At 36.9% G+C, this 18,455-nt stretch overlaps 1 protein-coding gene across 1 annotated transcript in view; it reads right to left on the bottom strand.

Moving 5' to 3' along the window:
• Nucleotides 1-18,455, bottom strand: part of COL24A1 (collagen, type XXIV, alpha 1) — a 342,918-nt gene that overhangs the window by 12,932 nt on the left and 311,531 nt on the right. Inside the window, exons 52-54 of the mRNA XM_012661028.1 lie at nt 18,405-18,440; nt 7,247-7,282; nt 7,116-7,142 (exon numbers count right to left, since the gene is read on the bottom strand). Coding sequence (XP_012516482.1) covers nt 7,116-7,142; nt 7,247-7,282; nt 18,405-18,440 — 99 coding nt within the window. The remainder of the gene's footprint in view (nt 1-7,115; nt 7,143-7,246; nt 7,283-18,404; nt 18,441-18,455) is intronic.

The following is an 18,455-nucleotide window of genomic DNA, read 5'->3' as shown; positions in this document are numbered from 1 at the left end:
GCCCTTACAGAGCTTCAGTTTAAAAGGGAGAGAGGGATTAATCAAATCACCTCAGAAACACATAATTACAGATTGTGATATATGCTATGAAAGAAAAGTACGTGAGTCTATGACAGAAATTAGAGTCACTCAAATCTGGAAAATTTAAAAAAGGATGGTTCAGGGAAGGCTTCCCTGAGGTAGTGACATGTGAGCTAACATCAGAAGAATAAATAAAAATTGTTAGAAGAAGGGGTAGGAGAGCTTTCCAGGCAAAAGTAACAATCTTACACAAAGGCTATGAGACAGAAGGAGCATGGGATATTTAAGAAACAGAAAAGATTAGCCTAAAATGTTTTCTGCAGATTAAGTAATTCTGATCAACTTGCTTGTGTGAATGGGCAGGTTTTGGATATGGGTCACACAAAAATCTTGGCACTAAATATGGGAAACTGAATTAAGTGCCAAACAATAGCCACCTTTATATTTTCCACTTGGTCCCCTGTTGGTGATTAAGGGCTTTAATCAGAAAACCTAGCAAAGCCGTTCTCAAACTCTTCAGAATCAGGATCCTTTTGCACTTTTAAATATTATTAAGGTCCTTTAAAAACTTTTGTTTATGTGAGTTATAACTTTTGATATTTACCATTGTAGAAATCAAAACATAAATTTTAAAACTATTTATGTGTTACCTGCTTTAAATAACAACAAACTCATTACATGTTAATTAATTAAAACATTTTTATAAAAATTGTATTTTCAAAAACAAAAAAAAGTGGGAAGGGTGACTCTGTTTTACACGTTTGTACTTCTCTTTAATGCCTGGATTAATAGATGATGGCTAAATTCTCATATTTGCTTTTGTACTCAATTGGTCATGCTATGTTATTTTAGTTGAAATATATGAAGAAAACCTGGGATCATAGAGACATGCAGTTGGAAAAAGAGGAGTACGTTAGTAGCTTTCTTCAGATAATTATGGATTTTCTTCAACAACTTGACAAGTAGTAGTTTCCTAAAGGTTAGTTGCAATATGAAAACTGAACCCATACCAATGAACTTTTTGTACTCTTTTACGTTAAGATCAATGGTCTATCTTACACTTTGACAGAATCTTTTTCCTATGCATGATTTTGTTAACATCATGCATTGATCATTCAGAGAATATGGATTCATGGAATTACAGAGATCTTTCAAATACTGACACATGTCATTACTTAAAGTAAAAAATGACATTTGTTAACATAATTGCTTATGAGAGAAACGTAAGTACTAGAAAGCTGTCAAATTCATAGTGATAGATACAAGTTTTCCCCAATTTGTATTTTTACTTGAATGCTTAAAATTTATCATTAGCATCAAATTCTGTCAGTTATTTTCCTTGAAATGACAGGCTTACTTCATTCATCTTCAAGAAAACTTCTGTCAAATACTCATTTCTTAATAACACTGGTAGTCACATGTACTCACCATTAAATTGGAACGAATTGATCTACACTTATGTGCATATATGGAAATATTAATAACATTCATCAGAAATCAAGCAGGTGGGAGAGGGAAGGAGGAGATGGGTAAATTCACACCTAATGGGTGCAATGCACTCTATCTGGGGGAAGTGCACACTTGTGGCTTTAACTCAAATGGTACAAGGGAAATTTATGTAACCAAAACGTTTGAACCCCCATAATATTTTGAAATTAAAAAAAAATAACACTGGTAGTCTGTCAAGTAAAAATGGCATTCCATGATAAAAGCAGTTAGTTGACTTTGCAACTCAAACAGTTGTACAGTGCTTTTATTTGAGGCAACTACTAAACTTCAGTGTGCAGCATAAATGCTTTATATGTTCTTCCATTTCATCACACAAAATATTAAAAAGATGTGTACTCAAGATGAGAGATTTAGGAGACAGCAAAAATGGTGGAGTAAGGACCTCTCAGAATTCTTTCTTCTATAAAAGCAATGAGAAAATTGGCAAAAATTAGCACCAAGTTTTCAGAATTATAGAGATTAACAAAATGCTGGAAGAATTCTGAGGAGCATTTATTTTTCAAAAGAGAGGTGACCCTCAGTAAGAGCAGTGAGCTTTATGGAATTTTAACTTGCCCTGTTCCCATGCTCATCTTTCCAGCTCTGTAGTAGTCTTGAAAATTGTTACAGTTTATGGGTGGCCGTTTTTTTGGACCAGCCTCCTCCACTAGGCCCCAGAAGACCAGACCAAACCAGAATGGAGTTACTTGTGCTAAGTACCATGTATAATCAAACTGAACTTTGAAATGGGCCAGTTTTTCAAAGATCAGGAGATTCCAGTCAACCTGAGTCAGGTAATGAGGAAGTCCCCTCTCTGTTTTAAACCTATAAGGAGAGTAATTTTGAAATGACCAATCTTCTTTTGGTTTTTCATTTCTGCTTTCTTTAGCCCTTTTCTGCCTATAAAGCCAACCTCCTTTGCTCAGCCATTGGAACACTCATTCTATTTTATAGAATGAAGTGTTATCTGATTCTAGAATCTCAAATAAAAGCCAATTAGACCTTTAAACTAAATTTGTTGTAATTTGTCTTTTGACAAAACTAACAGCCTGCAACCACAATGAAAACCACCAGCCCGAAGCCATGGGAAGAAACAGAATGGGGCTGGCATTGCTTCAAAGACTCATTTCTGGGGTATTGTCATTATTTGACCTGTCTGGTGGCTTCCTGGAAGTCACCACTTGCAAGTCTGTCTTTATGTTCCCTGACTCAGATCATCCAATGCAAAAAGCCTTTTCCCCGGGAGCTTTTTCCAAAAACATTTAGAGACAATTGTTTGACTCTGTGGCTGCCAGAAGCAGTAGAAAACAATTGGAGCAAACAATAGGCTAACCAAAAAGCTTACAAGAAAAAGTGGGGAATGAGATGTCCGTAGAGATTTTGAAAAGCTCAGACATCTTTCTGGGAATCTAGAAATCCATGCAAATGCATAGGGCTGTACATATACTCAGGAAAGACCAGGAAGGCCCTAAGCCCTCCCCTCTAATTGACTTTGAGGCTCTGTGACAGCAGAAGTGAAGGCTAAGGCATAGTTGTAGTTGTCAATTGCCTGGCTTAGCATTGAAGAGGTGCCCCAGAGTGCACACAGAACCCCTTCGCAAAAACTGGGAGACTTACCGGTTAAGAAAATCTCTTAAGAAAATTATTAATAGCTGCCCACTAAGCTAACGGAGCAGAGACGCCATTGCTCACACATGTCAATGAATATAGATTTTATAAAATTCAGAAAAGTCACTAAACAAACAAACAATAACAATAAAGAGCAATACCACCAAATTTAGGTTGGGGGAAAAAATCTGATTTCCAGAGATGCCACATAGTATTATTTAAAATGTCCATTTTTCAACAAAAATATTACAAGACATGCAAAAAAAATGAAAGTATGACCCATATACAGGGGAAAAAAGCCATCAATAGAAACTGTCCCTGAGGAAGTCCAGATGTTAGACTTAATAGACCAGGACTTTAAGTTAGCTATTTTAGGTCTATTCAAAAAATTAAAGGACACCATGTCCACAGAACTAAAGGAAAGTATGACAAACATGTCTTACCAAATAGAGAATGTAATAAAGGGACAGAAATTATAGAAAAGAACCAAATAGAAATTCTGAAGCTGAAAAGTACAATAACTAAAATGAAAATTTACCAAATAGGCTCAACAGTAAATTTCAATAGGCTGAAGAAAGCATCAGTTAACATGAAGATAAATTTGTTGATATTATCCAGTCTGAGGAGTAGCAAGAAACCAATAATGAAGAAAAATGAACAGGGATTTAGAGACCCATCAGACATTATCAAGCATACCAACATATGCATAATCAGAGTTTCAGAAGGGAAGGGGAGAGAAAAAGGGACAAAAAGAATATTCAAAGAAATAATGGCTTAAAACATTCCAAATGTGATGAAAAATACTAATCTACACATCTAAGAAGCTCCACAAACTTCCCTAGGCACACGATAATCAAACTGTTGAATGCTTTAGACAAATAAAGAACCTTGAAAGCAGAAAGACAGGAGACTCATCATGTCCAAGAGATCCTCAAGGAGATTAACAGCTAATTTCTCACAAAAACCATAAGGGTGAGGGAGTAATGGAATAACATATTCAGAGTGCTAAAAGAAAAGACTATCAACTAAGAATTTTATATCCAGTAAAGCTCTCCTTTAAAAATGAAGGAAAAATTAAAACATTCCCAGATAAATAAAAGCCAAAACCAGCCTGGGCAATATAGTGAGACTCCATCTCTAAAAAAAAGTAAAAAAAAATTAGGCAGGCATGGTGGCATGTGCCTGTAGTCCTAGCTACTGGGGAGGCTGAGGCGAGAGCTGCCTTGAGCCCAGGAGTTTGAAGTTACAATGAACTATGATGACACCACTGCACTGTAGCCTGGGTGACAGAGTGAGACCTTGTCTCAAAACAAAACAAAACAAACAAGCAACCCAATTCAGAAAATGGGCAAAGGACTTGAATAGATATTTGCCCAAAGAAGATACATAAATGTCCAATAAACACATGAAAATATGCTCAAGATCACAAATCATTAGGGAAATGCAAATCAAAACCACCATGAAATACCACTCCACAACCATTAGGACAGCTGCTATTAAAAACAAAACAAAACAAAACAAAACAGAAAATAACAAGTGTTGTTACAGTGGAATCTTCTAGTTTGGAGGATTTCCACTGAAATTTCCTGAGAAATGTGACCTATTTTGTATTCATGCATGCATGCTTGCTTTCATCCAACAAACACTTAGTTAGAAAATAAATTAAAAAAACAGTCTCGGCCGGGCACGGTGGCTCACGCCTGTAATCCTAGCACTCTGGGAGGCCGAGACGTGTGGATTGTTTGAGCTCAGGAGTTCGTGACCAGCCTGAGCAAGAGCGAGACCCCATCTCTACTAAGGATAGAAAGAAATTAGCTGGACAACTAAAAATATATAGAAAAAATTAGCCGGGTGTGGTGGTGCATGCCTGTAGTCCGGCTGCTCGGGAGGCTGTGGCAGGAGGATCACTTGAGCCCAGGAGTTTGAGGTTGCTGTGAGCTAGGCTGATGCCACGGCACTCTAACCTGGGCAACAGAGTGAGACTCTGTCTCAAAAAAAAAAAAAAAACAAAACAATCTCTAACTTCAGAGAGTTCGCAATCTAATTGGGGAGACAAACATGAAAATAAGTAAGTAAGTATAAATGAAGAAGAGGAAGTGATCTATCTTGGGAGACTTACCGGTTAAGAAAATCTCTTAAGAAAATTACTAATAGCTGCCCACTAAGCTAACTGAGCAGAGACACCATTGCTCACACATGTCAATGAATATAGATTTTATAAAATTCAGAAAAGTCACTAAACAAACAAACAATAACAATAAAGAGCAATAACACCAAATTTAGGTTGGGGGAAAAAATCTAATTTCCAGAGATGCCACATAGTATTATTTAAAATCTTGCAGTGTGATGAGGGGATAGAATTAAGAAGAGTTTCATGGAAGGTACGATGATAAGCTGACTGAAAGAACAAGCAGGTGTTTTCTCATTGTCATTTAGACTTCTGCTCTAGAAGTCTTATTCTCAGTGTTACCACTGCCACTTTCCTACAATAGACTCTGTAAATTCCAGAAAAACAGTATTATATATGTAAACATGTTTTCATATTGACCAAGAAGGAAGATAGAAAGAAGAGAAAGGGAGAAAAGAAGGAAACTAATATTTATTGAGTACCTATAATGTGTCAAGCACATACATTTTTTTAATCTTCCTAATACTTCCTCCATGTATATATGTATTTTTATCCACATTTTGCTCATATCAAAAATCTGTCACACGTCCTACTTCATTTTGGCTGTATAGGAACATATACATTTTCCAAGTGAGACAGGAATTTAAATGACATTTAAATTAGTGAAAATTTCCACTAAACACCTCTCTAATTTTCCAGCAATGTATGGTTCTTTAGAACTTGTTCTTTCTTGGGAAGGCAGCTATGATATATCAAAGTCATTATAAGCTGGGAAGGCAACTGATGAGAGTAGTTTTAACCCATGCATTGTGGGGACTCAGGGGGACAAGAAGAACAGAGAAGTAGACAGTGATTTGAAGATTTGAAGAAAGACATTCCATTCCCATTGATGTTCACGCAGGAATGCTTCAATCTCCATCAGTCAGACGGCCAGAAATGGGAATTATTTAAAGAAATCATAGAGAATTGGGTCTCCTGTTCTCAAGGGGACAGTTTTCCCATTGCACTTTGCTTGAACGTTATTCCTTGCCCCAGAGAAAAACTGAGAGAAGTGAAGAGTTCCTGATGTGTTGAGAGTGGACCACAGTGAACCACCCCTAGAGCTATCGGAGATCTAAATGACACCAGAGCAGCATGTGAAAATAAGTAAGGCTTAGAAGGCCTAGGACTGAACACTGTTTGGGACAGTGTAGCAATAGTGGCTCTTCTTTAGGCAGGAAATGTGACCAGGGACCACTGTATTTGACTAGGAGACTGGAGGATGGGGTGTGAGTAAGGTTAGCGTGGAGCGAGACCTCTTTCGGGAGCAGGAAGACAAGGATTGCTGAAAATAAGACTGGATGCCAAGCATAAGGAAAACCAAAAGAATAGCAGAAACAAGTGTTGCCTCAAAGACAAGGGTAGCAAGCTTTAGTCTGTAGTAGATAACAAGCAAATGCATGAGAAATCTGAAGGCTTCTGTAGCCACTAGCAACTCAGAAGGAATAATGTAAAACCTAAGAAGTGGATAACTCTGGCTGGCAAAAAAAGAACATTTAAAAAGGGAGAGTGAGGACCTAGAAGTAGGAAGAAAATGGAGAGAATGAGCATTTTTTGAGCACATATCATGTGTCATACACTGTGCTGAATGCTTTGCTTCTTACGTGATACTTAAAACCACCCAAGAAAGTAGGAGATACCATCTCCACTTTATAGATAAGAAGTCTGAGGCTTGGACTTAACAAGTTAATGTAGTTGGGCCAGCCCCATATCAGGTTAGGAAAAAGAAGAGAGGTATGCAAGAGGGATACCTTTTAACAGTGAGTAAATAGAAGAAGCTTTAAAAAGTTAATATGACATATTAAGATAAAACCAAACCAAGAAAACTTACTCTTGGGCCTGGCGCTCCCGGTGGACCCTAGAACATAACAAATTTTAAAAATTATTTATTCAGTAGACATCCCAAATGAGCCAAGCATATAAGCATCAATGGTAAACAGATATAAATGTAAATAAACTCACCGGAGGCCCTGGTTGACCTCTTGGTCCTTGAGGACCCTGGAAGAAAGGAGACAGACACAATACGCATACATTATGCTTTTGGTTGAGAAGAGAACTAGTATGCAGCTACTGTCATTGCTTTTTTGCCTCAGGTAAGTCACACAATTTAAAATTTGTTTTAGTATTTTGAAATTATATGCTCTTGTACTTAGCTATCTATCACCCATGTTCATGAACAAGCTGGATATTTTCTTTCCTGTTTTATTGTTATTACTAGAAACTGGATTACTTAATAAACTATTATAAATGTAACATTTAAAAATATTGATATGGTCTAAGCATGTTTTTCCTGTTATTTCTACCTACCACCCACCTAATCATCAAACATACAAACTTCAGTGCTCTTAGACACTTCGTTTTCCTTCATCTACCTATAAAATTGTTACCAACTGCTGTTGATTTCACCTCCAAATTTCTTCATCCTCACAGCAACTGCCTTAGTTCAGTGTTAACCATGTACTATGGACTGAATGCTTGTGTTCCCCCTAAATTCATATGTTGAAACCCTAATCCCCAATGTGATGGTGTTTGGAAGTGGGACCTTTGAGAGGTAATTAGGGCATGAGCCTGGAGCCCTCATGAAAGGGATTAGTGCCCTTATGAGAAGAGACACAAGAGATGATCTCTCTGTCTCCACCACGTGAGGATACAATAATAAGGCAACCTTCTGCAAACTAGAAAAAGGGCTCTCACCAGGTACCAAATCTGCTGGCACCTTGATCTTGGACCTTCCAGCTTCCATAACTGTGAGAAATAAATGTTGTTTAAGCCACCCAGTCTGTGGTAATTTGTTACAGCAGCCTGTGCTGTGACATAATGTTTTTACCTGTACTCCTAATTTGACTTCCTGACTTTATCCTCTCCACTAAGTTAACTACATTCTACTTATAAAATGGAAATCTAATCATGTCATTATTTAGTTAAAATACTTTAGTGGCTCTTTATTGTTTAGAGAATAAAGTATAAACATCTTAATAGTGATAGCTAACATTTATTGAGATCCTAGCATATACCAAGTTGTGTGCTATATTTCCATTTTACAGTTAAGAAAACGGAATGGTTACATAAACTAGCAAATAAGGGGCAGAGGTAGGATTAAAATACAAGTCAACTGAATACAAAAGAATATGCTTGTAGTCAGTGTGCACAGCGGCCTCTTCTTCAAGGTCTGGGCCTCACCTCCACTTAGTTCCCCCGACACATCCTACCCACCATCTATAACCAACTACTTGTAGATCTCTCAGTTGTCCAAGTTCTTTCACACAGGCATCGTCTTGCATGTGCTATGTACTTGACCAGGAATGTTCCTCCCTATCTTTTCTACTTGTTGAAGGCCATTCCTCTTCCAACACTTCTTTAAAACTCTACACCCACCTTTCTTAACACCTGTGCCACTTCTCCCCTGCTCAACTAACCACTTCTCTTTCTGTATTCCAGAACATACCAGAAAGGCTCTAAGAAACCTTAAAGTGCCTTAGTTACCTTTTCATTTTCTGAAACAAGAATAGTGCTTAAACACAGTAGATATACGATAATTTTTATTGAATAATTAAATGAATGAATGCTGTTAAAATTAGTAAGTATTAATTTAGAAATTAGAAAAGTTAAAATGTGTATAGTAAATGTCAAAAGTTATGTTGACATTTTTTGAAAATGAAACAACAGTAATAACAGCTAAGAATACTTGAAGGCCTTGTACATCTGCTAAAAATTAACTTCTTTGATGGTCAATTGAATATTAAGACTATATTGAATCAAACTCAGAGCATAGTTAAAAGATGGCAAAGAAAAATTTATCTTCAAATGAGTATTGAATAATGTTGATACTATGCTTGACTTAGTATTATGTATCTTTTATTGCCAAAGCTGTTGATTGTAAGTATACTGTGATAGAACAAACAACACATAGTAACTTAAAAAGTATAGAGTACTCTAACACTATGCCTGATGGACATTTCTTAGTTTGCACGGTTTATAATTTTTTTTTTTTTTTTTTTTTGAGACAGAGTCTCACTGTGTTGCCCAGGCTAGAGTGCCGTGGTGTCAGCCTAGCTTACAGCAACCTCAAACTCCTGGGCTCAAGCGATTCTCCTCCTGCCTCAGCCTCCCAAGTAGATGGGACTACAGGCATGTGCCACCATGCCCGGCTAATTTTTTCTGTATATTTTTAGTTGTCCAATTAATTTCTTTCTATTTTTAGTAGAGACGGCGTCTCGCTCTTGCTCAGGCTGATTTTGAACTCCTGAGCTCAAACAATCCGCCCACCTCGGCCTCCCAGAGTGCTAGGATTACAGGCGTGAGCCACCGCGCCCGGCCTATGATTACAATTTTAAGCAGAGAATGTACAAAAATTGTACCTCAGAAACTAAGTAAGTTTCAGAAATGTCATGTTGAGATAGCGTTTTAAATAAACAGAGGTTCAAAGTGAATTTGGCTATGTAAGTTGCTCCATTTGGGATCAACATTGTAAAAATAATAAACAGTGTGATATTTACCCCACTTAGCATATTTATGATATTTGCAAAATCTCACCAATGGTTCAGTACAAAATATTTGTCCTATCTTTGACTTTGAAAGAGGAATTTATCATAGAAGAATGAAGAAACTATTTCTACTGCTGGTTTTAAGTTCATTTCTGCTTGTTATCCAGAACAAGTTAGATCACCACAAATGTGATCAAATAAAATACTTCAAACCCAGCAAGACAGGGCAGGGCAACCCCAAGGTAACAACTGCATACAATATGACAAGTAGCTAAGTAAAACAAAGGATGATTCCAACAATATAATATTTTATTAGTTCTTTTTTATTACGCTAGTTCATGCACCATTAAGGAGAAGTGATTCACTCTTACACTATATAAAGAAGTTTATAACAAAACTATAATTGCTTATGTTATTTTTCTAAAGGGGAACCAAATTAATGCAAATGGTTATAGTGGTTATTTGACTATCATGAAAGCACTGCCATTGAAAATAGATTTTCTCTACTTAACTGCAGAATTTGCATATGATCTTCTAAAAGTAACATATTTTGTCATCAGAATTTGAAAATACTGATGACTGCAGGTCCTTGAAGCTAGGTATGTTATTCTTTTCCTTTTAGAACGTTCCTTCGTTTTGCTTCTTTATGTAATTTCCTTCAGGTAAGTGTAATCTCTATTTACCTTCATGGTCTTTACTTTAGGCTGGCTGAGCTGTAGAGAGCTTCCCTTTTCTTATTTATAAATTGAAGAGCTTCCATTGTAGGATGTTTAGCAGCATGCCTACTCAATAGATGCCACTAATATCTCTCCCTTTTTCCCCACTCGTGACAACCAAAACTGTCTCCAGACATTGCCAAATGTCTCTTGGGGTGGGTGGGGGCAAAAGGCTCCTAGTCAAGAATCATTGGTTTAAAAGATTTAATTGAGAGTTTAGTAATATTAAATAAGATTTATTAGATAGTAATGCAATTGGGATAGAATCAGTGAGCATCACAAGACACAAGGCATAAGTGCCAACAGGAATCTGCCCTCAAGCTGTCATGTGGGTGGCTGGGCTACTCTTGATACAGGTGGAGATCTTCCTCACCCAAATTGCTCCTGACCCTTTTTTTCTGAGAGGCACTATGATTTATAGAAAAACACAATTGCATGGGAATTGGGAGACCTGGGCTCTTGTCTTGTCTTTGTAACTAATTTGTTATATATCTTTGAGTGAGATGCTGAAATTTGGATCTCAGATATCTCAACTGTAATATAACAGGTCTGGTGAAGATAATCTCCAAGGTTCACTTTAGAATTGTGATTTTCAAGCCTTCTACAAATTTTTTCCCTCATGTTTTGTATCTAGTGAAAGAAGGCATACAACATGCATACAGGCTGGAGATTTCAAATCTGAAGTATATATGAATGTAAGGGGAATGTGTAATTGAATTTTAAAAGTTTGATAATTTTTTATTTGAATGAATTATACTATCTATAAATTTTAAAAAGAAATATATACATATATGCTTTACATTCTTAATATGTTAATATTTAGGACATATTTCTCCTTACATAATTTCTCCTTATAATGCTTAAACCATCCTCTTCATTTTCAAATTGGAGGCAAATAAGATAATTCTGCTATTCAAGAATTGTGAAGATATATTAACTTAGAGGAAATATTTGAGAAAACATCAAGGTGATTCTTCAATTTTTACTGATTTTCATTAAATAATATGCTGTAAAAATGAAGTAGCTAATCTAAAACTTCATTCTGATTTTGGTCTCTGTTTTTTTTTTTTTAATTTCAGAACATTATGGGGGTACAAACATTTTGGTTACATATAATGCCTTTGCCTCGCCCAAGCCAGGGCTATAAGCTTGTCCTTCTCCCATACAGTGTGCACCACATCCACTAGTTATGAGTTTACCCACTCCCACCACCCCCTCCCACCTGACCGGCACCCAATGACTATTACTTCCATGTGAGTACCTTAGTGTTGCTCAGTTAGTACCAATTTCATGGCAAGTACATGTGGTGCTTGTTTTTCCATTCTTGTGATACCTCACTTTGAAGGATGGGCTCCAGCTGTATCCAGAATAATATAAGAGGTGCTAGTTCACCATTGTTTTTTGTAGTTGAGTAGTATTCCATGTATACATATACCACATTTTATTAATCCACTCATGTATTGATGGGCACTTGGGTTGTTTCTACATCTTTGCAATTGCAAATTGTGCTGCCATAAACATTCAAGTGCAGATGTCTTTATTATGGAATGTCTTTTGTTCCTTTGGATAGATGCCTAGTAGTGTGAATGCTGGATTAAACAGTATTTCTAGTTTTAGCTCTTTTAGATATCTCCAATTTGCTTTCCACAGGGGTAATACTATTTTGCAGTCCCACCAGCAGTGTAAGAGTGTTCCTGTCTCTCTACATCCACACCAGCATTTGTCGTTTAGGGACTTTTTGATAAAGGCCATTCTCACTGGAGTTAGGTGATATCTCATTGTAGTTTTGATTTGCAGTTCCCTAATGATTAGAGATGTTGAGCACTTTTTAATATGTTTGCTGGCCATTAATTTGTCTTCTTTTGAAAAGTTTCAGTTCATGTCCTTTGCCCACTTTTTGATGGGGTTGTTTGATTTTTTTTCTTGTTAATTTTCTTAAGTTCTATATAGATTCTTATTGTCAGGCCTTTATCAGATGTGTAGGAAGCAAATATTTTCTCCCATTCTGTAGGTTGTCTATTTGCTCTACTGATAGTTTCCTTGGCTGTGCAGAAGCTTTTTAATTTGATCAGGTCCCATTTATTTATTTTTGTTCCTGCTATGATTGCTTTGGGGGTCTTCTTCATAAGTTCTTTGCCTAGGATGATGTCTATAAGGGTTTTTCCAACATTTTCTTCCAGAATTCTTAGGGTTTCATGCCTTAGGTTTAAGTCTGTCATTAATTGTGAGGCGATTTTTGGGCGAGGGGTAAGAGGTGGGGATCCAGTTTCAATCTTCTGCATGTGGGTATACAGTTTTCCCAGCGCATTTATTGAATAGGGATTCTTTTTCCCAGTATATGTTTTTATCTGCTTTGTCAAAGATTAGATGACAATATGAGTATGGTTTTACATCTGGGTTCTCAGTCCTGTTCCAAAGGTCTATATCTCTGTTCTTGTGCCAGTACCATGCTGTTTTGCTTACTAGAGCCTTGTAGTAAAACTTGAAGTTGGGTAGACTGATGCCTCCCAATTTATTCTTTTTGCTTAAGATTGTTTTGGCTATACAAGGTCTTCTCTGGTTCCCTACAAAGTGTAGAATTATTTTTTCTACATCTGTAAAGAATGATGGTGGTATTTTGATAGGGATTGAACTAATTCTGTAGATCACTTTAGGTAGTATGGGCATTTTTAACAATATTTAATTTTCTTTGGTGCTATTGTGAAAGGTGTTGCATCTTTCATTTGATTTTCGGCTTGACTGTTATTGGCGTATATGAATGCCACTGATTTGTGTACATTGATTTTGTATTCTGAGACTTTACTGAATTCATTTATCAATTCTAGGAGTCTCTTGGTTGAATCCTTGGGATTTTCTACATGTAATATCATATCATCAGCAAAGAGTTTGACCTCTTCTGCCCCCATTTGGACATCCTTAATTCCCCTCTCTTGTCTGATTGCTCTGGCAAGGACTTGCAGCACTATGTTGAATAGAAGTGGAGATAGTGGGCAACCTTGTCTGGTTCCAGTTCTAAGTGGGAATGTTTTCAATTTTTACCTGTTCAGTATGATATTGGCTGTATTTTTTTATGCTTCTGTTGCTTTAAGGTATGTTGCAAGTTGTGACATTTTGCCAAAATCATTTTCAGATGATTGACAGTAATATATTATTTCTGAGTTAAAATTTTATTTTATTACCCATGGTATCCCATTATTCTCAGCAATCCTCTTTGCATTACTTACTCTAAAAATTACTAAATCATATTGTAAAAGTGTCTGCGGTCTCATAGAAACCAGGAAATTTTTGTAACCTTTCATGATTAATTTGTCAATAACATAATAAAGTAGGGGAACAGGAGAGAATTCTACTTGCTATCTGCAAGGAGTTTTTTTTGGATGCCACAAAACTCTGGCTATGTTTGGGGAATATATATGAATCTAGGGATTTATTTTTAAAATAACCTATAGGCAGGCAGATAAGGAACAAGCACAGAACAGAAAGGAAAGAAACTCTTTTATAGATGGCAATACAGAAACAACTCTCTCAGTGGTGGAAAAGACCCACTTGGGATCCATTGTAGGGTTTACAATGTTAAATTGTAGAATATATGAAGCTTTCTAACGAAGAAACTCAAATTTATGCTAAAGAGTTTACTTTTCATGCGTTGTGTAATGAGCTATAAATTTCTTTGTATTTTTTTGAAATCACTGAATCATTCTTTGGTCTAGGTATAAAACTTGTTAAGAAGAGCATAGCTTTATAAATTCTTATATCAGCTTCATTGAAAATTTAAAAATAAGATTGATAAAGCCAATTTGATAGATTGTTGTAACTCTGATCTTTGTACAAAGAGTTAAGTGTCTTATTTATCTCAATACAGTAAGTTTTAGCTAATAAAATCCATTTCCAAAATGCCCCACTTACTGGTATTATCTAAGACTGACGGACATGAAGATATTATATTCTGAAACAGAGTAACTGACCAAGAGTTTTAGCCAGTCAATACTTAAACTGTCCTCTTAAAGAAAAAAAACCTGTCAGATGTACTGAAAATGATCTAATGAGAGTATAAGAAATGTTACCAAATTTTCCATAGAACGTAAGAAAAAAAAGGTTTAATGGCACATTTTATGGATTAAAGTAATTGCAGAATGATCTCTAGGAATTAAAAGATTACCTTTATAAAGCTCCTTAAACTATAACAAAATCAAAGGAAAAGAGGTGATAAAAAGATATTTAGCATCAGTTATTCAACAATAAAAACGGAATAAACTCATAATTCTAATGTGCCAGTTAATACTTTCTTTCAGTAGGATTTAATTGCCTACATTATGCCACTGTGCCTGTTCCCCCTCTCCCTTGGGTACTGGGATTTGTACCATATTTATGAAGAGAACTGTGGTAATCCACAGAGCAAAAAACTATTAAGCATGTTAATTCATGAAATGCTACTTTACTAGACTAGAAGTGGAAAAGGCTGTTAACTTTTTAATTTTAGGCCATAGTTTCATTTATCTATCAATTTATTTACCAAATAATACCTACTATATGGCAGGTTCTGTTCTAGACACTGATAACCAATGTACCAGACAAAGTTTCCTGCTCTCATAAAGTTTATATTATAGTGAAGAAAACAGAAAACAATTCCAAATAGTGCTATGTTTTATGAAGAAAATAGGATATTATGAAAGAGAATGACCAGAAATAATGAGATAGAGTGGTCAGAGAATGCTTCTCTAAGATGATATTTGACTGGAGACCTGAATATTGAGAAAAAATCAATCATTTGAATAGTATGTGAAAGAATTTTCTAGGTTAAAGAAAGGCATATTCCAGAGAATAGAAAGAAGGTCCATGTAGTTGGCATGGGGAACGTGGAATACTGTGAGACTGGAGAGGCAAGCAGGGGCTCTTGTAAGCCAACGTAAGGAAGTTTAGATTTTATTCTAAGTGCAAGAAAAAGTCAAAGGGAGGTTTTAAAGAGGGGAGTGATATAACCTGATTTATGCTTTAACAGTATCACTCTATTTGCTATGTAGAGAGTAGACTATAGTGGGGAAAAGTGGAAGCAATGAAAAGAAGTCGGGAGTCCAAGAGAGAGATCATGATGCTCTGGACAAGGTGCCAGTGACAAAGAATGAGAGAAGTGGATGGATTCACAATAGTACTTTCAGCTGATGGGAATAAACCTCCACTGTCAGGAACACTCCTTTATGTTCTATGCCTTTGTTAGTTCTTTTGTGGGGGGAGCTTATCTATTTTTCTTTTATGTAGAATCACAGACACTCAGCTCTGGAAGGGATGTAAAAGGTATCTCTTTTATTAATAGTTCCCTCCTCTGTGCAGGAATACCAGTGCAGTAACTCAGAGGGATTCACTAGGCTTTCAGTGAAAGGTGCTCACTATCTTGTAAAACTGTCTTGTTGTGCAGTGTTATAATATTAGGCAGTTCATTACTACATTGAGGCCCCCAGCAGGGGTGGGGAACCTGCGGTCTCAAGGCCACATGTGGCCCTCCAGATCCCCAGGTGTGGACCCTCGACAGAATCCAAACTCTGCAGAACAAATCCCTTTATTGAAAGGATTCAGTCAAAAGGTCCCACTCAAGGATCTGGAAGGCCACATGTGGCCCTGAGGCCGCAAGTTCCCCACCCCGACGCCCTCATGGAGCTCGCTGTTTCCCAGGGAGCTGAGCACAGAAACTGAAAATACAATTCATTAAATAAATCATTTTGATTTTATCCTCTGGAGTTAGTCATATTATTTTTATGCTCTCTTCTGTAAGACAACCTTTCAAATATTTGAAAACAACTATCATGTTCCAATACCCAAAACCTTCTCTAATTCATTTACCAATAAATCATTAAATATTTATTGAATGCCAACTATAAGACAGGTGTTGGGGACACAGTGTTTGCAAAAAAACCCAATAATAACAGATAAAATGTCTGTGTCATGGAGCCTACACTCTAGTGAGGGGAGATATAATAAACAAAAAAACCAAATGAATATACAATATGTCAGTGGTAAGGACACAGGTTAAGGAAAGGTAAGGAAGAAGGTGGGAGCATTGCTGTTTCACATAGGCAGGTCAGGGAAAGCCTCTCTGATAAGAGGACATTTAAGTAACGAACTGAAGGACAGGTGCCAGGCAGTGTACTAGGTCCTGGTACTAGGTATTATGTCTAGGGGTGGGAGTCAGGTGGGACCAAAACATCAGCAAATCCACCCTGAGTAAAGATCTTTAAATCAAAACCTCAAGATGAGTAGGAACTCTCCACCATACATAAAGAGTATGGTAGAGAAATAGTAGGTACAAAAGCCAGGAAGAGAGAAGAGAACAGAAAGGACTAGGGAAGGGATGTGATCAGGCAGTAGAATCTGCAAGAGGCTAAACATCCCAGATATTTCAACTGGTCTTTCCAGGACATGGCTCCCTCAGATCCTTCACCAATCTGAGAGTCCTTCTCTGAATGTGCTTTACTTTGGTCCCTGCTTCTCTTTAGGGATTGCCTGACTGGCGCCACTACCTGCTTTATTCTGGATGCTATATTTCTACCAGCACAACCCAAGATCGCAGTCATAATTCATTGAGTTTGTGATCCATCAGAACCACCCAATGTTTTTTCTACACGAAATGCTTGTGACATTGTCGTAGGTACTTGGGGTTTCCTAATCCTGATGGAAACTTATGTTCCAGCCAGAGTACTTGGAGAGGACGTCAGAGAGGCACGCAGAGCCAGACAGGTGTGGAAACTGGGATAATTCCAAGCCTCGCTGCTTTTCCTTTCCCCTTTTCGTTCCTCCTGGGAGATGTGGATTCACTGTGTGCATGTGCTCTTGCTTCCTGTTATATCAAGTCTGCTGAGAAAAGGTGGGGGTCACGTTTCTACAAATCGAACACACACATGTATTTGAATGCCCTTTGAGGATTTGTAGGCTATCTGAAATCACATAATTTTCCGTTTTAAGCTAATTATTATAACTGTAACATCCTTATTCTGACTCCCAAGCATACCCTACGATGAGAAGCAAAAATCTCAGCTGTCACTGTGTAATCTCCTTACTTCTGAATCAAGTCGTTATTGCTATATTTAAGTTTATTCTTATGGGCCTTATGTACTTTGTTTCAATCTTCGTCATTTCATTCCATGCCTGCCCACTGTTTATGGCTGTGGCTTTAATAAGTTCAGCATGAATCCCATGCTAACTAGGTAGATTTTAGCTGCTCTTGCCACAACAACAAGCAAACAAAAAGTAACTATGTGAGATGATGAATATGTCAATTTGCTTCACTATAGCAACCTTTTTACTGTTTATATATATCCCATAACATCATGTTGTATACCTTAAATACACACAATAGAAAATTTGTTAAAAAGTAAGTTCAGCACAATCTCTGGGGAAGTGGCTCCTTTACAAAATATCTTCTTTAACTTGGAAGAACTGGCATCCTAGAAATGCTGGAAATAGTGCCAGTACAAGCTATTTAGGTTACAAAAGTGCCGTGTACCTTTTGCCCATCCTTTCACCATTGCTTCTAATTGGCTGAAATAAATAACTAATGATTTGAAGCTCTCTTTGGTGTTGACTGGACATAGTAGGTATATACCTAAAGTGACGTGGCAGTGCTCTTGTTCTGGAACTGGTGAAGAAGACCCACACCTCCTCTCCTGATGCCTGACAAAGCAAATGCTCCATTTCATACGATGATCTGGGGAGAATGTGCTTGGCGGGTTCTTAAAATGTTTAGGGCTTGTCTGATTTCACTGCAATATACCACACAGGTTAATTCTATAATACTTCCTGACAACTGACACTTTGTTTTCCACAAGTATCAGAGACATAATAATGAATAACTCTAACAAAGTTCTTGCTTTCATGGAGCTAATAGCCTAGTGTCAGGGATACTATAATCACAAATTTAGTTAAACTTACAGTTTCACCTCTAAAGCCCTTTTCACCTCTGGGTCCCTAAAAAAAAAAAAA

This window comes from Propithecus coquereli, unplaced genomic scaffold (assembly GCF_000956105.1).
Source record: "Propithecus coquereli isolate 6110/MARCELLA unplaced genomic scaffold, Pcoq_1.0 Scaffold7, whole genome shotgun sequence".
Taxonomy (NCBI): Eukaryota; Metazoa; Chordata; class Mammalia; order Primates; family Indriidae; genus Propithecus; species Propithecus coquereli.
This window is presented reverse-complemented; position numbering and strand designations above follow the sequence as displayed.